The 26,538-nt window shown below is 40.4% G+C and overlaps 3 protein-coding genes across 3 annotated transcripts in view; 1 reads left to right on the top strand and 2 right to left on the bottom strand.

Moving 5' to 3' along the window:
- The window catches only part of LOC121517796 (tubulin alpha chain-like), a 1,079,624-nt gene extending 1,053,801 nt beyond the window's left edge, over window positions 1–25,823 (top strand). The window contains exons 5-6 of the mRNA XM_041799832.1: window positions 24,484–24,612; window positions 24,725–25,823. Of these exons, the coding sequence (XP_041655766.1) occupies window positions 24,484–24,612; window positions 24,725–25,702 (1,107 nt within the window). The 3' untranslated portion in view covers window positions 25,703–25,823. The remainder of the gene's footprint in view (window positions 1–24,483; window positions 24,613–24,724) is intronic.
- cdk16 (cyclin-dependent kinase 16) lies at window positions 1,497–16,615 on the bottom strand. The gene is made up of 17 exons (XM_041799827.1): window positions 16,490–16,615; window positions 14,173–14,367; window positions 13,658–13,813; window positions 13,199–13,317; window positions 12,956–13,084; window positions 12,630–12,686; window positions 12,423–12,537; window positions 11,764–11,858; window positions 11,182–11,244; window positions 10,572–10,695; window positions 10,314–10,434; window positions 9,101–9,198; window positions 8,525–8,630; window positions 8,358–8,400; window positions 8,119–8,209; window positions 7,619–7,693; window positions 1,497–6,898 (listed from the first exon to the last, which is right to left on the bottom strand). Exons 2-17 carry the CDS (start codon window positions 14,294–14,296, stop codon window positions 6,861–6,863), a joined length of 1,554 nt encoding a protein of 517 aa, XP_041655761.1. The 5' UTR covers window positions 14,297–14,367; window positions 16,490–16,615; the 3' UTR covers window positions 1,497–6,860.
- abt1 (activator of basal transcription 1) lies at window positions 18,146–21,606 on the bottom strand. Its single transcript, XM_041799835.1, has 5 exons — window positions 21,484–21,606; window positions 20,400–20,730; window positions 19,831–19,994; window positions 19,545–19,730; window positions 18,146–18,600 (listed from the first exon to the last, which is right to left on the bottom strand). Exons 1-5 carry the CDS (start codon window positions 21,547–21,549, stop codon window positions 18,421–18,423), a joined length of 927 nt encoding a protein of 308 aa, XP_041655769.1. The 5' UTR covers window positions 21,550–21,606; the 3' UTR covers window positions 18,146–18,420.
- Window positions 25,824–26,538: the final 715 nt, after the last annotated feature.

Here is a 26,538-nt window from a genome sequence, read left to right as displayed (position 1 = left end):
TTCCCAACTCCAAAACCCAACTCCTTTAGGGGAGTGGGCACCGCAGCCCCAAACCAAACATTTATTTAACAGCCGGTTAGATCTTTCCTAACCTGAACAGCACAGTCGAGGGCTGGTGAGGGGTTTGCATGTGTAGTTTGCATCCATCAGATATCAGGAACCCGCCCCAGAACTGCGTTTACTGATCGATTACAATCAGTTTTTGATTTCTAATTGCTGTTTCTGAAGAAGGACAGCAGCTGTAGAAATAAATATAAGTGTAAACTACTCATGTCAACAGTTTTTAGTTACATTCAACAGTCAACCATCATAAAAGGAACATAAATTAAAGATCACTTTGACTCTGCCTCGGTTACATCACTTCCTCCACTCACAGAAACATTCATAAACGTTGACAGAAAACAAACCTTCACTCGGTGGATTTAAATGTGTTCATGCTGAGTAACAAAAATATTCTTAAAAATATTAAATATATCAGAGTAACATTATAATAACTGGTAAAATAAGTGGTATCTGGTATTTAACACTTTACAAACATTCCAGTATTTTCTGTCTCACTGGTATATTCATTGTTTTACATCTGTAATAATGTCCATGAACCAGCCTTCACTGATCCACTCATAATAAATCAGGATATTTGTGAGCTCCACATACAAACACACAACCCTGGACTGTACATTAGTGTTAACTTTACAGCAGGTTAAACATCTGTTATATTAATATATGACTTTTATTATTATAATTCCTCTGACTTAAACACAGTAAACACTGAGCAATCATTAAATGTCATTTCATCATTGTTTCTCTATTGCTAATAAATTTTCACAGCTACAAAATAAAAATTTACACCAGCATCGACGTCGGCTTGTTTTTAAAAAAATATAAACACTCCTACACAAAAAAAATCCCAAGAAACAGAATCAGAAATTTTGTCTGTGGTGACAAAAGTCTGACGATAAATTTTGAGTGTGACACGCTGCTGGCAAAGCTCCGCAAACACAAGACCACATCCTCCACGCAGTACCAGTCCTCTACAGTAGGGGGCGACCGAGTGTCTACACAGGTGCATCTAAAACAATTAGAATATCATGAAAAAGGTCATTTTAATTTCAGAAGTGTACATTCTGGATTCATCTCATACAAAGTGAAATATTTAATATTTTTAAAGTAAATGTTGATGATTATAGCATACAGCTCAGGAAAATCTAAAATCGACTATCTCAAATATCAGAAGATCACAAAATACCAATCAAATAAAAGATTTATAACAGAAATGTTGGCCTTCTGGAAAATTCTGCTCATTTATGAACTCAGTACGTTGTTGGGGCTCCTTTTGCACAAATTCCTGCACCTATGCAATTTGGCATGGAGGCGATCAGTCTGTGACACTGTTGGGGTGTTATGAAGCCCAGGCTGCTCTGATAGCAGCCGCAGTGTTGTTGAGTCTGGTGTCCCTCATCCTCCTTTTCCCATTTCCCCAGAGATTCTCTACGGGGTTCAAGTCAGACCAGTTGGCTGGCCAGTCAAGCACAGTAAGACCACAGTCACTAAACCAGTTTCTGGTTGTTTTGGCTTTACTGTGGGTATGTGCCAAGTCCTGCTGGAAAAGCAAGTCAGAAACTCCATACAGTGGCTGACAGCATTGATCTAGACTTGATAAAGACCAGTGGACCTACAGCAGCAGATGACATAGCACCCCAAACCATCACTGACTGTGGAGACTGGAAACACTGGACTTCAAGCGACTTGGATTCTGAGCTTCTGACCTTCCTCTAGAGTCTAGACTCTGGGACCTTGATTTCAAAATGAAATGCAAAATTACTTTCATCTAAATACAGGACTTTGGACCACTGAGCAACTGAGTTTGTTAGCGGTCTATGACACTTGTAGTCCATTTCCTGGACCCGTCTGTGTGGTGGCTCTTGATCCTCAGACTCCAGCCTCAGTCTACTCCTCATGAAGCTCTGCTGAGTTTTTGAATCTGCTCTGTTTGACAGTCCTCTGAAGGCTGAGCTCTTCCCTGCTGCTTGTGCTCCTTTTATCACACTTTTCTCCTCTGGTCAGCTTTCCATGAATCTGCTCTGATACAGCCTCTGAAAACAGCCTGCACTTTCAGCAGTGACCTTCTGTGGCTTACCCTCCTCATGAAGGGTGATAACGAATGTCTTCTGGAGAAATGCCAAGTCAGCAGTCTTCCCCATGATTGTGGTTGTGTGTACTGAACCAGCGTGAAGGAAATAGGGGACAAGAAATTGGACTTTTCCACAATATTCTAATATTTTGAGATGGTAGATTTTTGATTTTCACTAGTTGTTAGCTGTAATCATCCAGATTATAACAAAAAAGTCTTGAGGTATTCCACTTTGCATGAGATTAATCTAATACATATGGAAGTTTCACTTGTCGAATTAAATCGAAGCAAAAACAAACTTCTTCATGATATTTTAATTTATTGAGATACGTCTGCATATATTGTTGCTTTGTTTTACTAATCGCTGATCTTTACATGACAGGTAAAGATCAATCAGCATGCCTTGGACTTTCTATCCTCCTGCCGTTTGGTATATAGTATTCATAGTTAAAAATTCAACTTTATTGCTGTTGTTTTACTCATTTATAGCACTGGTTCCCAACCTGTGTCCATAGAGCTTCCTCTATTTAACCTTGCAAAGCAGATGGATTTGCCAGATCCATGTCTGTCATCAGGCAGATCCATCTTGCAAAGCCCTAATCTACATTTGTGAAAACAGTTTGGATCAATCAGCGTCATTTGAGGAGAACGAGGCGGTAGCTATCAGCAGGGTTTAGTTGTATTGGAAGCTAACAGGAATGGCTGCCACTGGTGTAGCAATTAGCTTGGATGTAGCAATAGTATAATGTCAGTTTTGTCAGAACTGGACCACATTTATCCAAGAAATAAAGAGCAAAGAACAGCACTGAATGCTTGGTCATGACACAAAAGATGTTTCTTCTCTTCTGCTGACCTGCTTTGGCATGACTACAGATGTGGTTAAGTTCTACTATAAGCCGGTGTTTACAATGTCTGCTACTGCTGTAGCTACTTGTTACATGTGGCCTGGCTAACTGAATGTCCTCTCTCCCTGTAGCTCTCCAGTCTCCCTCCTCCCTCTACCTGCAGCTGCAGCACACCTGAGTGTGATCAGCACTAAGAGTGGAGGAGGGGAGTATTTAGAGGGGTAGGGAGAGGAGCATGTGGCTAGCACACTCAACTGGACAACACATTTGAGGAGGTTTGTTTATTTTTCCTCTCCTTCTTGTTTAGTTTAATCCTTTATTATGATTTCCAAACATCTTTCTTGTCCCCATGCATGCTTAGACTGCTGGGTTTTGTTGTTTTAGTTTTGGCCGAATTTTCCTGGTAGCTCTGTTTTCTTGTTGTTTCTTTTCAGTTCTGAGTAGGTAGTTTGTTTTGATTTAGGTAGCCTTATTTGGGCAGTGGCTGGTCCAATGGCTCATTGCAGATTGGCCATGTCCACCACTCTTCTTCTCTTCTTTTTAGCAGCAACCTACAGCCACTTTTGTTTAACTGATTGGATTTATCAACTGGTTGAGTTGATACCTCTCTTGGCAGAGAGGATGTTTTTGAATGAATTTTAATCACTGAAAAACTCCACTTTTCATAAGCTAGCCTGTACAGCTCTGGTTAGTGCTGGAGCTGTGCACGTCTACCTGAGTTTGTCCTGTTGCTCTGATTGGCCTGTCATGAATGTGACTGATAAAACATTAGTCAAATCCCCATCCGAGGATTTTATTTTAAGTCCTGCCCCTCCAAAACACTTCATATGGGAGGTTTCCCAGAAGCACGCAAAGATATATGAAAGTCTGGTGTATCTGGCGTGTCAGGTTATCCTCTACTTGAGCCCCTCCAAAACCCACACACACACACACACAAAAGATGCATTTCTGTAAAAAATATTCATTACCTTTAACCTTCTTGGAGATAAAATCCAATAAAACATGCCTACACATACTTGTCAAACCCACTAGTAAGTGTATTACATTGATTTTAGTTCATATGTGCAATTCTAATTTAACCTCAGAGCAGACAAAGGCTTACACCCCTCCTGAAAGCCCCCCCAGGGAGGCCTGGACCCCAGGCTGGGAACCAATGATTTACAGTAAATGCGAGTTAGTAACTTTGTTTGTTTGCATGACAGGTGAGCATCCTCTGTCATCTGTGTAATGATCTGCTAATACGCTGCATTGGTATCTGCCCCACAAAATCAACATTGGTGGACCCCTACTCTGCCCAGCGCTCTCACAAAAGCACCTGTTCTCTGAGAAGGAGAAGAGTTTACACCCAAATAGCCAGGTCACAATCTACTACAGTACATTAGCTTGAACGTTGGCTAACGTGTGGCTAACATTCAGCTAACAGTAAGGTAACAGTCGGCTTACATTCGGCTGGAGCCTGGTTTATACTTCGTCAAATATACGCCATAGGTTTGCATAGCCCTGAACCCCGACAGAAGCCCACCTCCACAAAACAGTAACGATATGTCAAAACAAACCGTGTGACTGGCCTGCTGGGTAGCATCAGATAGCATGTTGCGTGTACTCTAGAGTGACATACATGGCTAAAAACAACAGTAAAGCCAGTCAGATCCACTTGCTGACATATGAAAATATCTTATGTGCATTCATATCTCTCACAATACGCTCAGTTTTAGTTGCCATGATTTTCTGTACACCACTAGCAATGCCAGGCAAGAAACTGGCAACATAACCAGCATCAATGACCCTTGACCCACTGGTGTTTGAGTGGTGTTTAGGTGGTTTACAATCACTAGTCCTGGTGACGTGGGAATCCCTGATAGAGGGCAGGAAGTGAGGTACAGCCATAAGGAATGAGTGGGAACAGAGGAAAGTTGGCACTTTAAAGCTCTAAATGGACATGTATGCTCCAGTTATCAGATATTTCTACTGTACATACAATGACTACAATTCCTATCCTGTACAAAAAGTGATTTTTACTCATTTTAACCCATTTACCTGGCGTCGAGGTCAGTTGTCTCAATAAATAACCATTAATTATTAATATCTGCATGTTGAGTCGGAGGTTGGGGATGGAATAATCGTTCGTTAATCGTAATCGAGGTAAAAAGCCCAATTAATCGTTATTTTGATTTTTGCCATAATCGCCCTGCCCTCTCATCCAGGAGTCTAGTATGTGCTAAGAGGCTAGCTGAGGCCCTTCAACATATAACATAATCCTCCTTTTCGAAAACAAAACAAAACAAAACAAAACAAAAAACAAATAATTGAAACGGTGATGTACTGTCAACTAAATAAATTTTGTGGGGGAAGTAAGCAAGTACCATGTGCTGTTCACAAACGAGCCTGTTCGATGAAACCACTCTTTTATTTGAGTCACAGTTGCTAGCTCTCGCTTGTGCCAGTTTCCTTTCCTCCATCCTTCGTTGTTATTCAATTCACATTTAAAAAGCCAAACTGGTGCCAAATGAAGAGCAACCAGCGCTACTGTGCTAACCAAATGATCTGGCTCTCTAAAAAGAGAGATTTCCTGCCAAGAAGAGAGGGTGGACGGACATTTGCCGAGGAAACAAGGGCAAGATGACAGATCAATGAGCTAAACCATGACAAAACTGGACTAAACCACACGGGATCGATTTAAGGAAATGGGCCATACAGGGATACTACTTGTCCAGGCTTTAGATGGAGACTTTTTAATTTGTGTCTGCAGCCATTTCCCTCTGAGTTTTAAAAACTTCTGAGTATTTCACTACTTTCAGGGCACAAAAGTAGCTTAAGAATGTTTTTGTTCGCACTACAAATTCTTGGCATTGTCCTAAACAGCACCAAACATGTCCTTTTGGTAGCATTTCTCTATGCTGAAACCACTTCCTGCCCCCCATCTGGAGTTTTCCACTGCTGCATGTCATCATCTGAATAGAACCTACTGCAAAGCGACATAACTACAGAGCACATGTATGCAGCACTCATAACGGCGTGGATTCGATGCAGAAGTATAAACCAGTCTTAACGGTGGGATTGTCTCACGGCTCTGACTCATGATTTTTCTGAAACTGAACAGGAAGTTTTGTTTGCTAAGCGGAGACGAAACAACCTGTGAACCTTTCAAATTAAATCGTTCTGCTTCGACTCGTCAGATTTACAGTAACAGTTTATAACAGCAGTGTTAGTTTACAGTCTGAGTGTACAAACACACACTCTCACACTCACACAGAACAGCAGAAACCAGTGTTACCCTTTCAGAGTAAGAGCTTTGATTAGCAACTTTCTTTCAGAATAAAATGGCTTCTTAAGTTTATCGCTGATAACACTGAGCAGCCGTGACCACGTTAAAAACACGTTAAAAACATGTTTACAAGTTAAAAATGTGACGGCTCATCCTCACTTTTAGTTTATTCTGAAAATCCGATCACTTCCTGTCACGTGATGATGTCAGAACCTTCACCTTTTTATGTCAGCCTGTTACATCTTCCAGTTGTTCCCATGAATCCTTGTGATTCCATTACAGCGAAGAATCCATGTACGGTATTTCCATCAAAACAAAGACTTCCAGGTTTTCCAGGATCCTGATCAAGTCTTTTTAAAAAAGGAAGACAGACTTCACTCCAACATCTCATGTGCAAAAAGCTTCAAGTCGGTTCATGTGCTGTGGTGAATCAGTTGCTGTTAGCAACAACATGCTGTTGACTGATTGGACGAGCAGTGATTCATTATTGCGTCTATCTGTTGTACTTCCTGTTACTCTCCTTCAGAATAAAATATCCTCCATTCTCCTTATTGTGTCCTGCAGCAGACCCCGCCTCCACAATGCTGTCAGACAGGCTGACTCCGCCTTGTTGATGATGTCAGAAGAGCATGCTCCGCCTCCTTGAAGGACTATTTGCTAGAAGAAATAAAAGAAGCTTTTTGTTTGATATTTATCAGGGGGGTGTAACGGGTCAGACAGGTCAGGGTTCGGCTCGTACAGACAAGGATAAAATAATTAGCCTCTCTATGAAAATTTAATTTTTTAAAAAGTATTCCCCAAGTGCTGTTAAACCAATCAAGGAATGTTAAGCACAGCTTTTCCAAAAATCCCAAGACAATTTGGAGGCCTATATTACTTAACTTTGCACACAGAAACAGTCCCACCACAACAGTGAAGGTTCAGGATCAGGACAATAACAAATACCGTTACACCCCTACTAACGGGCAGGATTCAACATTAAGCAAGGACTAAGCTATGTTTTTATGTATTCTCTAGACAAATGGTACCGTTCAGGCGTAAAAGACGGCGAGTTGCATTTTTATTGGTAGGCAAAGGCTAAAGAAAAGGTGATATATACATAACGTTATAATAATAATTTAAAAAAATATATATCATTATAATAAAAACAATCTTGCAAGCCAGGTTTTATTGCTGGCATGCAGGCTTGGCCTGGGGGCCATCAGTTGCTGACCCCCCTCTGGTCTAGTCAGTCTAGTTCAGAGGATTTAACGTTAAAAACAGTTTGAAACTGTCCTCGCACGTTTTTTTTTTTTTTTTTTAATTAGTTAGATTTGAAGACCATCTAGCGTGTAGCCAGCCCAAGTGTATGTGTGTGTGTGTGTGGGAGTGTGTTACCTGTGTCAGGTGTGGCTGTTGGTCTCACTGATTCTTTCTCCAGTCTGATCTCAGGCAGGCTGAAGATGGACGTTGCTGAAAAAGGCAACACAGAAAAACTTTTAAGTTTTACAAATGCATTAGACAACCCATGGGTGAAAGAGACTCTAGAAATATGGAAAACTATTGTAAGAAAGTAAAAACTTGAAAAAGGTGTTGCAATGCTTTTAATTCAAATTCGACATCCAATAGTGATTTCTAAGGTCCTTTTGTAAGGTTTTCTGGGGTAATAACTTTTCCAAGTAAGACTTAAAACAGCCATAAGTCCTCACTAAGGAGCCACTAGTGCCACCCTCTGGTGGTAGTAACACATTACAACTAGGTGTCTGTAAGATTGCTGGAAAACAAATATTCTTAAGATGGGACAAAGTCTCTTGAAATCTTTGGGATTTTTATAGGTTTCTAAGTCTTTGAAATTTTTCGAAAAACGTGCCCTATCCCTAGTTCATACTTAAACTTACTGTCAGGAAGTGACATCACATTGTTTCCAAGGTTGCTGAAGTAATGATGTCTCATGGCCTCATCTGCTGAGATCCTCTTCTTCCCTTCAAACTGCAGTTTAAATAAAGTGTCAACAAATAAATCATTATTATTATTATTATTATTATTATTATTATTATATTGTTATTATTATTACTATTACTAGCAGTTGTGTTATTGATCAGCAGCATATTTCCATCAGAATGAGACGTTTACTGACCTGTAGGAACTTTGACAACAGCTCCACACCTTCACTGCTGAGCCTGTAACACAAACACAGTTATATCTCCAGGCAGTAACAGATTTTAGTCTCCTCTTCTGTTTTTGTTTCTAACAGAAAATCACAACACCATAATGGCTTTGTAAGTGTGTAGTAAAGTTGTCTACCTGGGAGTGTGTGTGCTAAGGTGTTCAGCGCGGTACTGAGGGTAATTGTGTGTCATGAACTCTCCGTTTGAACTGATCCCGGGCCAGCTCTGCTCTGTGGGAGTACCTGGATAAAAGACACACAAAAACATGACACACAAACCCATTCATCACTTAAAATGTATGGAGCGCACACTGAGGTCAGGATAATGATGCATTTCCACCAAATTCTCTGGATCCATTCAGTTCAATGCAGTAATTAATGTTTCTATTATCAAAAGTGTGAAAAGTATAAAAATAACAGATCTGATTTTTTGCCATTGATCTGTTGGTGGCGTACCTCTCTGACCCTAAAGGGTGGGGCTAGACTCACTGCTTAAGCCTGTAGTTTAATAAAGCCTGGTTTACATTTCTGTGCTAAATCTATGTTTTTATGCTAGATCCCAGTCCAGCTGCCACATTTCCTGCTAGTTTGTGCAGGAAACCAAAACAAACACAAGCAAGATCAGGGATTAGTACCATACCAGACTGCTCGGTGGGAAGGCTCCATTAAAGACGCTGACTAGAGATCAGAATAAAGGAAGCTGATTGGCTCACCAAGTAGTTTGAAGATAAAGTGAAGCTCCTCTTCCACCGTTGAACCAGGAAACAGAGGACGACCTGTCGCCATCTCATAGAAGATACAGCCAACACCCCTTCACACAGCGAAAGGCAGGTAGAGACAGAAAGGTATACAGGTAGGAGGAAAGACTTTATTTTCAACAAAGAAGAGGAAAGTTTAAGAGAGGAAAGAAGATCTGAGAATCATTTCTGGTACCAAATTACTACAGCAACTATACTGTACTACAATACCATTATACTCAGAGGTGGGCACAGTACATAAAAATGTAACTGTTCAGAGTTGATCTGTCAACAAAGATGGTGACTTAATAAAAGAGATAATTCTACATTTTTGAAGCTGGGTTTTATAAGGTACTTGACAATAGTAATGGTATTAGCCTCCATTGATATTAGTGTATGTTACCCCTCGGTCTCAGGGTACCACCAGGGACGCTAGAATACACAGGGTAACAGACATTACCTGCCTGACTGCATTGTGCCAACTGTGAAGTCTGGATGTGGGATAACGGAATGGGGCTGTTTTTCAGGGTTTGGGCTAGACCCCTTATCTCCAGTGAAGGCTAATCTTAATGCTTCAACATACCAAGACATTTTGGACAATGCCATGCTTCCAACTGTGTGGGAACAGTTTTTGGAAAGCCTGTTTCTATTCCAGCATGTCTGTGCCCCAGTGCACAAAGAAATGGTTTGACCCACACAGAGTCCTGACCTCAACCCCATCCAGCACCTTTGGGATGAACTGGAACAGAGATTGCATGCCAGGGCTTCTGGTCCAACATCAGTGCCTGACCTCATAAACGCTCTACAGAATGAATGTGCACAAATTTCCACAAAATCACTCCAAAATCTTATGGAAGCCTTTTAAGAATAGTGGAGGCTGTTATAGCTGCAAAGGGAGGCCAACTCATACAGTGTTATTACAATCCCTGCTGGTGTAATAATCATGTGGCTGAATACTTTTGTCCATATAGTGTATCAATACTGTCTCTACTCCAGTAGTGCTCATAAAGTATGTGACTGCATGCCTAGAAAGAGCTTTCTTATGTTTACATTTTACTGTTGTGTTTTGTATTGCCTGTGGATGACGGTAAGTGTGCCCAGTTCTGGTTGTGGAACAGTACAACTACTTAAGAAACACATTCTACTACAGCAGACCTACACTAATCAACAGTAGTACTACAGTACTGACCACATGTCGATGTGGGTGGAGTAGTCTGTGCTTCCCAGGAGGATGTCAGGCGGTCTGTACCACAGTGTCACCACCTCGTTAGAGTATGTCTTTGTCGGGATCGACTTTGCTCGAGCCAAACCTGAGGTACACAAACACACACCTGAGTGACATCATCAATGATTCTACAACACCTGAGTGATTTCATCAATGATTCTACTGTACTGATGAAATCTTCCTCCTCAGGTAAAGGCAATAAACATTTTGTAGTTGTCTCACCAAAGTCAGCCAGTTTCAGCTCTCCTCGCTCGTTGATCAACAGGTTTTGGGGTTTCAGGTCTCTGTGGAGAACTTTCCTGCGGTGACAGTATGACAGACCACGCAGCAACTGGAAAAGGAAGAGCTGAGAGAAAAATCAGTATGGTCACTGTGGGGTGGCTACTGGTAAACTGGACAATCACAGATAATAAACCACTTCAGTCTTCACAGATAAGGGTAAAGCTATTGGTGACAACTTGGCAAAAGCTACAACTACATTCAGGTGGATCCAAAAAAATTACAGTCCCCCAATCAAAAATCCACTCTCTCAAAATATTAGAATTTGTTCAAAAGTCCAATTTGCAAAGCTTTCCTGAGCCTTCATTCTCTCATTCTGATTCAGTGCACACAACTGCAATGAGGGGGACGACTGCTGACTTGACAAATGTTCAGGAGACAGTCACTGACATCCTCCACATGAGGGTAAACCACAGAAGGTCTATGCTGAAGGAGCAGGCTGTTCTCAGAGGATGTAGCAAAGCAGATTCATGGAAAAAGTGTGACTTAACTGTCAACATGTCAACCAAACCCAGGATGAACCCCAAAATGCATGTAGTTAAAATGTTCTTACTTTGACGTTGTGTACATTGATGACATTTCCACAGTCGTCCAGATACTGTTTAAGATCTTTGTCCTGAAAAAGGAAAAACACACAAATCAATACATCAAAAACATAAATAAAAAAGTAAAAGAACTAGGGGTGCACCGATCGATCGGCCAAAATCGGTATCGGCGCCGATTTCCTTAATTTTAGGAGATCGGCGATCGGCCGATCCTTGTAAATAAGATTGGTGGATAAGATCGGTTTCATATGCCTCTACCTACTTAAATGTGAAAAATGAAAGACTAAAGGAACTGATATAATTTAGTAGTTTGGACAGCAAAGCTTAAACTTTTCATCTATATTTGTGAGAACTACCTTGTGTGCAGTTAAAACAACAAGTTAGTATTGTTCCATGGGTATTGTTCAATGTTATTCAATAAAATAAGATTGGAACATTGAAGGTGTATGCTGTCAGTTATAAAAAAATCTGTATCGGCCAAAATCAGAATCGGCAGGTCAGGCTTTTTAAAGATCTGTGATCAGTGATCGGCCAGAAAATTGCAATTGGTGCACCCCTAAAAAGAACCTGTTTGCATGCGCGTGCCTTACCAGATACTCAAACACCAGCGTGAGGGATTTCTGCGTGTGGATAATGTCATGAAGCGTGACGATGTTGGCGTGTTTCAAATCCTTCAACAGAGAAACTGAGAGGGAAAATACACTATTTTATACACACATTTATATTCATTGACCATCAAGTATAAATCACATGGAAGTTTAAAGCCTACAGTGTGCAATTCTTTCTGGAGTTTGGCTTCTCCCACTGTCTCCTAACGCCTCTCTCAATGCAGACAACACATTCCCCTGCCCATACAGAAAACAGCTATAAATCTGTGGTCCAGCAGAACCTGTGAGCCTTATCTCTGCCTAACAGTAACATTACATCAACAACTGGGAGTTTCTGCCTCCAAAAGCTTTTTTTCCCCAGTGATTACACAGGAGAGCTCCTTGCACTAGGTCTGAAATATGCTCCTATGTCATAAACAGCAAGTTGTCACGTGTGCATCAGCACAGATAACAGGACTAATGTATTCAGAGCTGTGAGTCTGAAGGGGTAGACAAGACTGTCCCAACACTATAGCATCTATTTAAGTTTGTCTGCTGTGGTATTTCTATCTGACACTTCAGCCTGCTCAGTGAAACTGCAGTAAAAAGACTGATTACTGTAGTATTATAAGTACTGTAATGCAGTATAAATTTTGTGGTACCTTCTCTGATGGCAGTACACGGAGCTCCTTCTTCATGCTCAAGTCGAATTTCTTTCAGAGCGACAAGGTTCTCTGTCAGTTTACTGCGACCTTTGTACACCGTAGCGTATGTGCCCTGCAGACAGATGAGTGAGAAAGATGTCAAACTGGTCAGCTTAGTTGGTGACAGTTTAATGGTGTATTCTGCTCTATCAAGAGTATCCTCACCTCTCCCAGTTTGTCCAGTTTGATGTATGTCTCCAGTTTACCAAAACCAATCTCTGACTGCAAAGAGTGACAGACAGGAAGGCAGAAAGTTCAGAAACTTGAAGTGAAAAAACAAAACAAATAAAATCCTGTTTTATTGTTGTGGCAAATGCGTTTCAGTCGTGTAATGTTGGGACTTTTTCTTAAAGAGAGTAAAACAATGAACTATGGGAAAAATTCTAATGCCCCTGGCACTGGAATTTTACACACTGATTTTAGACCCTCAAGTAATGTGATGAAATGTTTGAAAGACTGCCCTGTAAATATAGTCATTAAAAGAGACGTACCAGAGACACTCTGCGCAGACGCCTGCTGATTGGCTGATCAAACAGAGAAGGACCCATCACATTAAACTTCTCCAGGTAACCGTCAGGCAGACGAATATCAGCCGGCAACGACAGACGTTTGTTTATGTCCTGAAACATCAGAGAGATGGAATGGTATGGGTAGGATTTTTTTAATAAACGAGAATGAGGGTGCAGTGTTATGAATGAGTTTGTATCATTATGCATTTTAGCAAGACTGCATACCTCAGTGGAAATCTTTTTATTCCTCAGTCGGACTCTGACGGGACTCTGAACGTCATCTGAAGAAGATGCGGGATCACTCTCACCATCTGAACTCATCTTCACGTCTTCATGGACGATCTCTGAGGACACAAACACATTATTTTTACACAGACGCAGGTTTTATACACTCAATATTATTAAATAGCTATGGAGATATTAGTTTCAGTATGAAGATGTCTGGTGTTGTAGTATTTGTACGTAGAAGGGTTGTGTTTTCACAGTATTTTTATGCCTTTCGCTCCTCAGTATTGGGTGAAAATTTACATGGTTGTTACATAATAAACCTGTATCTACACCTGTAATCGCCTTTATCTAACTGATGTGTTTTGTTATTTAGCTTAGCAGTGAAGGGTGGGGGGGGGTATTAAAGGGACTTCCTGGGAAATAAAGGAAAAAATAAACAAAATAAAGGATTTGTACCCAGGCGGGTGGTGTGGTTCAGGTAAGAGCTCAGGCTGCGTCCAAGATTTCGTGGTTTCCGTCCATACGACTGAAGAAGAGACGAAACTGAAGAAGAAGAAGAACCTCGAACCTTTAAACCTGAAGAGGAGGAAGAGCCACGACGAGACACCACCTCTAACAAGGGAAACATAGAAGAATGGACGTGGTTAAAATGGGATCATGGATGATGATTGAAAAAGTCTGAAAAGATTGCTAAGGGGAAGTAAATCACAAGATCAAAAAAGCAGGCTTTTTTATTTGATTGCCTGTCTAACTGATTAACTGACCAAACAGCCGATCAATGAATTGATTAACCATCTACCTATCTGCCCACCCTTCTACCTGTCCATTGTTTTGTTATTTATCTCCAGTTTTAGCAGATGGTTAAATTTCTCCATCACTTTTATTCCAAGACATCCTCTACAGAAGACACTACTTGTAACTCGAAGCTGTGACTCAACTATTTTGGAACAGGGGTTTAAAGTGTGTGTTACCTGAGTCACTGTGTGATGTCACTTCCTGGTTGTTTGTGTCGCTCAGCATCCTGTCCCCGCCCCCAGCCCCTCCCCTTCCCAGAGTGAGCGACAGCTGTCGTTTGATCTTCCTCATCCTCTCCATGAGGGGGGGCCGGGGAGGCAGGGGAGGGCGGGACGCTGAAGGGGGCGGGGCAGCCAGGCTGGAGACCACACCTGAACACACAGGAGAGGAAATGTGGGTAAATTTCACAATAAAAGTACCATACAGTCTTCAGCAGGAAGCAGATATGTTTTTACATTTCACATTTATTTAACAGAACGCAGAGCGTGCCAGCTGAGGGCTTTACTTCTAAATCCTGAATTCAATGTCTGAGGGCTGAGCTCATTCCTGTTGTTTATGCACTTTATCTGACCAGCCTTCTCCCTTACAATCAACTTTCCATGAATATGCTTTGATACAACTTCGGAGAACAGCCTGCCTGTTCAGCTGTGTGAACTGGACTAGAGCGGAAGAATAACGTCACAGGAAACCTTTGCAAACTGGAATTTTAAGATAGTGGATTTTTGAGCTTCAAGCTGTCATGATCAAGATGAAAAATGTTTCAGTTTGTATTAGATGAGTCTAGAGTTTATGAAAATGTAACTTTCTGAAGTAAATCATGGGGGAAAAAGAACTTTTACATGATATTTTATTTTTTTGATATGCACCTGTATGTCTTTTTTTCATTTTCTGCTAAGAAAAGACATGTTGCTGCCACTCTTTTGCCTCTGACTGATTACGGTGATGTTTTATATATGCATGTATCTTCTCAATGCCTTAAATCTTTAGATACTGTGTACTATGGGGTACTGAGGTTCATTACCATCTAAAGAACTTAACTCATCATTTTCTTCTAGGTGATTGAGCTGGTTGGTTCCTCATTGACCACACTGGACACAAACATTGCCATATCCTTATTTATAAGACTATACTCAATCTGCTTCCATCAAACTTCTGTGAATATATGTGAAAAGTGCTGGAAGCTACAGCCATCGCTTTGTGACTAAGACATAAGACTTCATTTTATTTTCTGTTCTCAAAATCTGTCCAGGAATGGGTAAAAAGGAGTTTGGGGTATGCTGCCTCTGCAGCCTGAAGTCTGCTGCAGGAAAATCTGTGTCTCTTCAAATCCTTTTAAAGAATAGTTTGAAGGTGTTTGAGGAAATGCAAGGTGGTAGATGTTTTGACTGATGACCAGCACACTCTTGTAAATGAGATTATTGATCACAGTGAAGTTTACCTGGTTAAATAAATTACTGCTAACTAACAGGTGATCTACCTGTTATGCTAATTAGGGGTGTTATGGTATTTCTATTCATCCTGAATGCACTGAAGGCACCCACACAGGGGAAAATCTGCACCAGGTTTTAAACTTAACCAAAGCAATATGTTTTTTTTTGTAGTGCAGATATTTATTTCCTTGTTGTTTTATTTTTCACCACTTTCATGTTTTTATCCTCTTTTTTTATTTATTAACTACATTACAGGTAGAACAGACTGTGACAGGTAGTCTCTTTTTTATTTATTAACTACATTACAGGTAGAACAGACTGTGACAGGTACTTTTGAACAACACTAAATGGCGTTAAACATTTCTGTTGTTTCAAAATAAAATACTGAACTTAAAATAGGCATCCTTTTTGTTGCTTCGTTTCTTTATGAAACGAACTCTTAACCTCTAGTAACCGTTACACCTCTGATTACACCTGAATGACAGGCGGTCTACCTGTCCGCTAACATGCTATCACCTGGCTGACAGGTGATCTACCTGACAGCTGTGCTACGTCACAGTGAGATAGTTACACTCCCACTGGTTTCCCTGAACATTAATTATGATGTAAGGCTAAGAGCTAACGGCTAACAGCTAACGTCATGACTGCGCTCTCTCCGTGTTGTCGTCTATGTACTGTTTCTCTGTGGTTCCGTCTATATGCTGCGTCTCTCTATGGTGCAGTCTATGTTCTGTGTGTCTGGTGTGGTCTATGTTCAGTGTTCCCTCTGGTGTTGTCTATGTGCTTTTTATTATGGTGCCGTCTATGTTCTGTGTGTCCTTTTGATGCCGCCTGTGTTTGTCGTTTCTCTGTGGTGCCGTCTATGCTCTGAATTCATTCACGCCACGGTTGTGTATCAGTAAACAGAGGACGGGGCCGTCTATTTGCTGCAGTAAAGTCAGCGTTATTAATAGCGGCGGAGGCGGAGCGGCAACGGTAAGGCTACTCCGTTAACGGTTCCTCACGGTGTAATAAACGGTTCCCTTTAACGGATACCTGAATCCCGAGGGAAGGGGTTACTCACCGGGATGATGTGTCCCGGTCTGTCCCGGGTTATCTTTGGCTCGGTTCAGTCTGACAGATAGTCCCGTGTTTGTGTCTCCCGGTAATCTGCAGCCATGTTGCTGCTCCGCTCCTCCGGTGTGTCCTAACGGAGAGTATTCGCAGCACCGGGAGTGACGTCACAGCCCGGTACCCCCAGCGTTCATTATAAAACAATAGCAGGTTAAACAATACAAAAACCCAATGATTATCGTTAAAACGAAATTCATAACAGCCTCATCTTTACGAAGATATTTTTTTACAATCGTGAAAAATATTTGGCATATCTGTAATGATTAGCGTGAAGTTTATTCATATTTACACAATAAACTCCGGTGGCCCTAAAGTGCAACTGTATAAAAAGAATTAAATCATGATCCCAGAAAAAAGAGGCAAATATATTTCATTTTTTATTTTTTATATATGGCATGTATTTCAATTTCATGAAATTTTTGTCTTTTGAAAATGTCTTGGTGGATGTTGCCCCATATTTCCTGTCTTTTCATCTGTCCTATCAAAAAATAAAGGCTAAAAGCCCCCCAAAATGTGTTTGTGTTTCACAAAACATTTTTGTGCTTAGTGTTTTTTTTTTTTTTTGTTTTTTTTTGCAACAATGCAATATTTTTTGTTTACTTTCAGGGTCACCATCATATACTGATAAATTTGCTGTATTTATTCTGACAAATAAGTTGATATCTGAATCTTATATTCTTTTAAAATTAATCTTTTTTTCCATAAGTGTGGATTATAAATGTATATGAACCAAAGCAAAAGGTTCAGTTAAAAATATTATCTAAAGCTAAAAGTTTTCTTTGTCTTATTCAATTTAAAACACTGATGAAGAGTTTGCTTTTTTTTCTTGTTAAACAGTTTTTCTTTTATGTATTTTCAGGAGGTGTCAATAAAAACAAATACAACATAATTAGGTTTTCTTTGGCTTATCAGGCTCAACGAAGCTTCAAGCTTCAGATAGAGAGATCAGGTAACACACAGCTGGACGTGAGCTTCCTCTGTTAAATCAGACCTTCTGCTTAAAGCTGTGTGCACACTCACATAAAATTGGGGCTTTAAGGCATCATTTGATGCTTCTTCTGCAGGAAAAGGATTGATCAGCACCTGTTTAATTCTGTCAGATTAAAATAATAAGGAATATGGAAATATTTGCAAATATAATTTTGACTTCCTACTCTAGGTTGGGAACCAATGAGCTACATGGTGATGTTTAGGCTGTGTATGGATGATACCTTCATTTTATTACCTGATTGAGGCGCTGTACTCTTTTTGCCTTCTACTGTTGTCATGATCTACTAAATTAAATGTAAATACAAACAGGAAAAGGTAAAAACAAGGCGGGCTCAGAGATGTGATGCAGGCCTGTGTTACTGTAACTGCATGGCTCTCTTCTGTGGTATTTGATATAATGTTACTCTACCAGAAGTGTCCATAAGTATATTTTTTAAACTTAACATCGGTATAAAATCTATGGAGATCATTCCCAGGTAATAACTTACAAAAACAAAGACTCAAAGACAGTCTTCATTGATATAAAGCTGCCACTCTGGTCTGGTCCTGACTGAATAACAAGTTTAGGTGAGGTTTAAATTTTCATGTTGTTGACAAACATTCACAGACATCATCATTAAAATGTGTCAAACATTTTAATCTCATTATTTAAAAATCAAACTTCTGTCTGAGTAATACTCAGGTAACACAGGTGTGTCAGGACAGGTGAGGGGGGTTGATAAAACACAGTTCAGCAAATCAGTCAGTTTTATTTACAACTTTTTACACACACAGCCTTAGATCTGTAAAATCTTTCATTGAACATGTCCAGCAGGGCCCGAAGGTAGGCGTGCCACTATCCACCTCCTGTTCCCATGGTTGCAGTCTTGCTAACCATCCAGTCAGGAAATGTCACTCTGACTTGTTGGTGTTGAATATCTTGGCCAGCAGTGAGACATTTGATTGGCTCTTCTGCTGTATAAGGCGGGCCTTGTCCAGGCGTTTCTGGGAAACCGAGTTCTTCTTCTTCTTCCTCTGTTGGATTTCCTCCTCCGTCTGACGCTGCGTGAAGTCCCACGTCTTGTCCTCCACCTGACATCAAAAAATAAAATGAGAAATAAAATTTTTCAGCAAACATCTCTGTGACTCTTGAAGTCTCATGTAGATTTTCTCCCTACATCTTAAGCCTGGTTCAGACCAATGATTCACAGCACAATGAATCACTGGTACTCATATTACATACTTTATGGTAAAGTAAATGCAGCTGCTAGGCAAGCATGAAAAGTGGATGTGGAAACTAAAGCACAGAATCACTGCTAAGTTTCAACTTACAAATCTGTGGTTTGAATTGGTCTTTTTACAAGCTGTTATGGATGCATGTGTTATTATATCCTTCTTTGTTCAGGAAATCATTAAAAATAAATATATTCAACATATAGCTGGGAAATCATATTTTTCAAAGAAGTTTAAAGAATCAACAAACAATGTAAAATCTATGTGAAGTATTATGGACCAGCTGCTAAATAAACCAGAGAAACCATCATTATTGCTGGCTTCAGCTTCTTAAGGGTGAAAGATTGATCAGAAATACACAAAGGCCTGAATTTCGGTACAGGATTGCGAGAATCATTCAACATTCAATTCCTGCAAGTCTTAACCTCATAATGTGGAAAAATCCTGCATAAAAGTATTAGTGTACAACTATTTCTCAAACTGCCCCCATATATCATGTCTTTAACATTTGCATGATCCTATCTCTGAGCTCTGCAGGCAGTTCCTCTGACCTCATGGCTTGGTTTTTGCTCTGATGTGCATTGAGCTTGAGAGGACTGCAAAGAAGAATCCACCAATCCTGGCGTGTAAAGCTTTTGTCATATTCAGAAAGACTGGAGGTTGTAATTGCTGTAAAAGGTGCTTCAGTTAGGGGGTCTGAATACTTCTGCACTGTGTGTAGGGGTATAGTTTTTTGGTTTTAGATTTAAATCTTGTTTTTTAGCTCATAATAAAGGCATTCTGTTCCATCCAGGTGAGTTTACCTGTTGTCCGTCTTTCTCCCTCTTCCTTTTAACCTTCTCCAGGTGAGCGCTCCGCTCTACGTTGTTCAGGTAGAAGTTTGTCTCCCGCTTGGCCTGAGACACTTCTGTCCTGAGTCTCTGCTGTAAGACGGTCTTTTCATACGCCAACCGCTCGCTCAGGTGAGTCCAGTGGAACCTGTGCAGATACTGCACACATACAGACAAGAAAGAGAGACTGGGCTGTGACTTCTGGTTTATCTATAATGAACATCCTGTGCAGTATAAGGGTGTTATGTCACAGACTAACCTTTATGCACCACAAGTCAGAGGAGAAGCGTTGGCGTTTCCTGGTTCCCATTGGCGTGTTGTGAAGAGACGCTGCGACTCTTTTGGCGACTCGTTTGTCCATAAACTCCACCCACCCTTCAGTAAAGTCACACCTGGACTTCCTCTTCTTCTTCACCTGACGATCTGAAGACAGAGAAGACGACAGCGTTTGAAGGTTTGGTCCAGACATTTCACAATAAGAGCATCTGTTCTGAAACATTCGATCAATCTTTATTTGTCATATGCATCAAAAAGCACAATGTAAAGTCAATGCAATGCATTTCATCGTATCACCTTCTCATCCATTAAAACAATTAGCAACAATAAATAGAAGAATAAATAAATGGCATCATAAAAATAGATAAATAGGACTGTTGTCATAATGATTTACCATGATATATATATATTATAGATCATTATGCCTTAACAATAATATACAGTCAGTGCATTCAGAAAGCATTCAGACCCCCTTGAAGAAGGTCTGAATGCACTATATATGTCCAAACTGTACAAAATAATGTGCATATATATATAAAATCAATGAAGTACCTTCAGGTTGAAGAAAGATGCGCCCAATCTCTCCATACACTGACAGCAGGTTCCTCAGGTGTTTGGGGCGGAGTCTTGGAGGAATGTGGCCCAGGTAAATGATACCTGGTACACACTTCCTGTCTCCAGCACCTTTCTGCTTAGTGCTCTTCCCCTTCCTAACAACTTCATCGCCACCACCAACTCCATCCTCATCACTTCCTCTCTCTGCAGAAACCCTCTCCTCCTCCCCCTCTTCTTCTCTCATTTCCTTCTCCTCTTCACTCCTCTCCTCATCCTCCTCCTCTTCTTCTCTCCTCTCCCCTTCCTCCTCCTCCCTCTTCTTCATTTTCTGCAAATCAAACAAGCACATTCACAAAGACAGATATTAATGAATCATGTTAAAGTGATGTTTGCATCCCATCTTACTGTTGCCCTATCACTAGTGTATATCAGGGTTGTCCAAACTACAGCTTGTGGGCCAACTGCAGCCGGTCAATAAAAATAAAAATTAAGGTTATTAATTATTTTTGAATGGTGGACTTCTTCTTTTGCATAAACAGGACACTGTCCTATTCTCTTTCCACCTCCGCAGATAGTAACTTTTGATTTTTATAAGCTGTGATTCTAAATAATTAAAGTAAAAAGAACAAAAAGGCTGTGAATGTTTTATTTTGTCTAATCAGTCTAATATGCGGGTGAAAAACAACTTCTCTGTTTTGGTGGATGTACCTGTCCTGCTATCGTTCATCTCCCTCTTTCATTGTTTTTGTTGTTATTGTTGTTGTTTCTCCATCTCTCTTTATCCCCTCAAACCCCAAACACATCTCCAGTAGACGGCTGTTCAACATGAGTTTGGTTCCTCTCGAATTTTCTGCCTACTTAAAACGAGTTTTTTCTTCTCACTGTAACTTTGCTAAGTTTTTCTAATTGCTGAACTCGTGGAGGATTAATGCTAGGTCTTAGTAAAACAGAAATGCCATAAACAACAAAAATGATACACATTTTTAGTGAGAGCTTTAACAAATCCAGAAAAAGAACCGAAACAACAAACAAGCAGCTCCGTTTGACACTCGTAATAAACCAAAGAGTCATTTAAACTTACCTCGATTTTGGAATATCCAAATAGCTGGATTATTGCTTTTTTTATATATATATATATATATATCATTTAAGTCATTTTAATCCTCTTCTGATAAAACTCCACTGCTCCTCTTCTCACGTGCGGAGAAGCCGTCGCGTAATGATGTCGAAAGCAAACGTACGGTGGCCGGGAAGTCTTCGTCTTCCCTTTACTGGCGACCGCCAACAGGCGGAGCGTTATCGCCACCTAACGTTCATATCAGTCCTTCTATTTGAGTGCATTCTCATCAGTCCATCTCACTCTAAGTTATTGATTCCAGTGATTCCTTCTTCCTTTAGATTGTCCATGAATAATTGTCTTTCATTCGCGAATATTTTACACAGCTCCTTCTTGATTACAAAAAAGTTCACGTCTTAATTTCAAACACACACACACACATATATATATATGTGTATATCTATATAAAGAGGATGATTTTCCCTTTTTTATTTTATCCATAAATCTTGGTCAATAAAACTTGTCTTTTTTTTCACAAATATTTACAAAAAGCCCTAATGCCAAACGTGAAAACAGATGTCTATAGAGTAATGTCAAAAATATAAAAATATACACTGTAAAATAAATTACTGCATAAATATTCACCCCCTTTATGTTGGTATTTAGTTGATTCACCTTCAGCTGTAATCACAGCACTGAGTCTGTGCGGATATGACTTGTTTTTGTATCCATCCTCTGACGTATACTTTTCAGTAGTCTTTTCTCTGAGTTGCTTGGAGTGTTCTTTTTGGTTCATGGTTTAATGGTAGCGAGGAATACTGATTAACCAGTGACTGGACCTTCCAGACACTGGTGTCTTTGTGCAACAATCACTGAAACACATTCACTGGTGATCCAATTTCACTTATTTTTTATCACATATTTTGTGATGTAAAATAAGTGTGGTTTTGACCACAATTGATTTATAAAATGTGTTTATGAAATGCAAAATTGTTCAACCATCTAAACAGGAATGGTATGTATATTTTTCAAGATTCCCTTCTAGACCATGGTGATGTGGTCCGATAAATAATAAATAACATAATGTAGTCATAGAGGCATATGTGTTATACAAGTTAGAGAATTAATGTTTAATGGTTGTGTGTGACTGGACACCGCTTGTAAGGTGCACCCTCTCCTGGATTCTGGGCAAAAGACAAATTAAACTTTTTCTTTTTCTCTTTGTTTCTTTATCACATTTCAATGTTTTGTCCTTTTTGTGGAACCGGTCTGTAGTATGATTCATTATTCTGCAGATCATGTTGGAAACCATTATCTTATTGTTTGGCAAGCCTGGTGAAAACATAGAAAGACTCAGCACATCAAAAATTATTTGTAGCTAGAATCCTACATCAAACAAGAATGGGACAACATTCCTCTCCCAAATCCCCAGCAGCTCCTCATTTCCCAGATGTTTACAGACTGCTGCTAAAAGAAGAGGGGATGCTATACAATGGTAAACATGGCCCTGTCCCTGCTTTTTTGAGATGTGTTAATAACATGAAATATGGGCTTGTGAGCTTTGCATTCATTGCATTTTGTTTTTGCTCACATTTACACAGTGTCCCAATGTTTTTGGAATTGGGGTTGTAAAATACAGATTTAATATCTGAAAATATCACCTTTTCCTTGCCCTCTTTATTCACGCTAAAAAGTTCAGTATATAGACTTGGCAGTTTGTGATTAATGCCAGATAAAGACTAAGATTGAGTCACAAAATGACGAGGTTCCTGTTCATCAGAAAGACTGGATGACGCCCAGAAATTATGACTTTAGTCTATAAATAACCATTTTTTCATCATACTTTACCACATTTTCATGATCTTATCAACGTTCTTCCACTTAAAACATAATTTCTCTGCAGTACAATGAAGAAGATGATGATATAGATCTGTTTCATCTGCCAAATGACTCAAACCTTAAAGGTTAGGGTTAGAGTAAGGGGATACATTTAAGTTTAACACACCATAAAATAAGGAAAACCGTTAAATCCTGTCCCACAGTTGAGGTCGCTCCACTGTCGGGGTCTGCAACAGATGCCTTCTGGCCAGCATGCAGTCTGGAACCTGCCAATCCTGCCCCCTCCCCTCGGGCCCTAACAGGGTTGAGCTCAAGGGGAGTCAAAGACTTTATATTAGATGTTGAGGCTGCAGAACCCCCCCCCCCCCCGACATAATGAGAAAGAAAAGCTGTTTAAAAAGTGGCGCTGCCAGCTTACTCCACTCCAGGAGCAGACGGTGAAATAGTGCAGAGGCGGATGAGTGAAGGAGAGGGAGCACAGTTTCGCAATTATGCACAGTTGGAGGAAAAATAAGTAAATATTTCTAAAGCAGCTCTGTTTAAGATGAAGTGAAAAACACTGCAGACTGTCCTCTCTGTTAACAGAATGATAACCTCTGAATAAATACATCTATTCCAGTTATACTGAACGTGTAGTTCTTGAGCCACATGTGGCTCTTTTGTGATGTATGTAGCTCTTTTATGTCTTCATTTTAAAAATTATTCCCAAAACATTAAATAAAGGGACACTTTGACCCCAGGAATTATCAATGAAAAGTCACATTAATAAGTTTGTTTTCCACACTTATACTGTTGACTTTAATTGTCAACATTTAAATTTGTCTGTATATTTCTATTGCCCTTATTTGCAATTTTTTTTGCCATTTTTAATCAATTTTTACTGCTTTAAGCCCATGTTAGTCACTTCTTTTTGCCCAGTTTTTGACTTTTATCCTGCTTTTTACTATTTGCAGTTTTCCCCATTTTGCCCATTTAACTGCCTTTTGCCATTGAATACCACTTTTTCATCAAATTTTTGCCACTCTTTGCTGCTTTTTGCCCATTTTAATCACTTTCCACTAATTTTTTGTCATATTTTTACCACTTTTTTTCCATTTTTGCAACCTTTAACTATTTTTTTGTCCATTCTCAAACAAATTTTGCCACTTTCTGTCCTTTCTTGCCACTTTTACTACCCCACAAAAGTACCGCCAGTTGTTCCACCCTGAACAGCTGATCACTGGTAAGGAGGATGCTGCCAACAACTACGCCCGTGGACACTACACCATCGGCAAAGAGATCATCAACCTGGTGCTGGACAGGATCCGCAAGCTGGTGGGTGACTTTATTTTAAAATGATTCAGCTCTTAATTTTAATTAAAAAGTTTCCATTTAATCACATCCCTTTATCTCACATGTGCTCACTGTTTCCCCTCTTTGTCCTCAGGCTGACCAGTGCACAGGTCTTCAGGGCTTCCTTGTTTTCCACAGCTTTGGAGGAGGCACCGGCTCTGGTTTCACCTCCCTGCTGATGGAGCGTCTGTCTGTTGACTATGAAAAGAAGTCCAAGCTGGAGTTCTCCATCTACCCAGCTCCCCAGGTGTCCACTGCTGTGGTGGAGCCCTACAACTCCATCCTGACCACCCACACCACCCTGGAGCACTCTGACTGTGCCTTCATGGTGGACAACGAGGCCATCTATGATATCTGCCGTAGAAACCTCGATATCGAGCGTCCCACTTACACCAACCTGAACAGGCTGATGAGTCAGATCGTGTCCTCCATCACTGCTTCCCTTCGTTTCGATGGTGCCCTGAATGTTGATCTGACAGAGTTCCAGACCAACTTGGTGCCATGTCCCCGTATCCACTTCCCTCTGGCCACCTACGCCCCTGTCATCTCTGCAGAGAAGGCGTACCATGAGCAGCTGTCGGTGGCTGAGATCACAAACGTCTGCTTCGAGCCAGCTAATCAGATGGTGAAATGTGACCCTCGCCACGGCAAATACATGGCTTGCTGCCTGCTGTACCGTGGTGATGTGGTGCCCAAAGATGTAAATGCTGCCATCGCCACCATCAAAACAAAGCGCACCGTCCAGTTTGTGGACTGGTGTCCCACTGGTTTCAAGGTTGGCATCAACTACCAGCCTCCCACTGTGGTTCCTGGTGGTGACCTGGCCAAGGTCCAGAGGGCCGTGTGCATGCTGAGCAACACCACTGCTATTGCAGAGGCCTGGGCTCGTCTGGACCATAAGTTTGATCTGATGTACGCGAAGCGTGCCTTTGTTCACTGGTATGTGGGTGAGGGGATGGAGGAGGGAGAGTTCTCCGAGGCCAGAGAGGACATGGCTGCTCTGGAGAAGGATTATGAGGAGGTGGGAGCTGAGAGTGGGGAAGGGGAGGAGGATGAAGGAGAAGAATATTAAAAGGCATGTGCTCTCTTGTACTGCACTGTAACCTGTGCCTTATGTCAAAATGAAACATAGTCATGTCTGCACTTGTTTGGCTTTCATTAATGCACCTGTTGCCTGATTTTTAACATCAGCATTATTAATATAGTAGATTACCTTTGTCATTTTGTTTTGCTGTACTGAAGAGAATAGTTTCTTTAGGCAATAGTTCTTGTTTTAGCACTGTTGCTTTTTTCACTTTGGATAAATGTTGATCATAACCCAATGTCTGTAATATTTTAAAATTACCCTTGCACATTAAGACATGTTCACTTCCTTAGGCCATTGTTGCTGCCTAGTATTTCAATGTTACACAAAGAAAGCTAGACTTGTGAATTTTGGGAATTAAAATATTCACACATTATGTGCCATTGTTGTCAAACGCTTGTATTCTTTATTCCCCACATCTTTTCTCATGGAGTGTCTGCCTTAAAGTCTTTATAACTTCTGTCATTTGTTTACTGATGTGTGTCTGTGCTCTTTACTGTAAGTTTTCTATGCTAGGTCAAATTCAATAAAAAGTAAGGTAGCTTGAGCTCAAGGTTTTGAGGAGGGATAGGTAGAGATAAAAACCAGTTATCCTTGCACAACATAAAATACAGTAACGTGAACACAATGAGGCCACTATTTCTTTATATGCAGGGCTCCAGTATTGATTTGATGCCATGAAGAAGTTCGTAGAGAGCCTGCTGCTGTTGGGGGTAGCTGGTAATAACTCCACTGACTAATCAGGTTTGTCTGTTTAGTATTCCCTTTGAAAATACCTTGAATTTACTCATGTGACAGTTTTTTTCTTTCTTTTCCTATCACAA

This window comes from Cheilinus undulatus, linkage group 11, assembly GCF_018320785.1.
Source record: "Cheilinus undulatus linkage group 11, ASM1832078v1, whole genome shotgun sequence".
Classification (NCBI taxonomy): Eukaryota; Metazoa; Chordata; class Actinopteri; order Labriformes; family Labridae; genus Cheilinus; species Cheilinus undulatus.
Note: the sequence above shows the minus strand (reverse complement) of the source record. Positions and strands in the feature narration are given on the sequence as shown.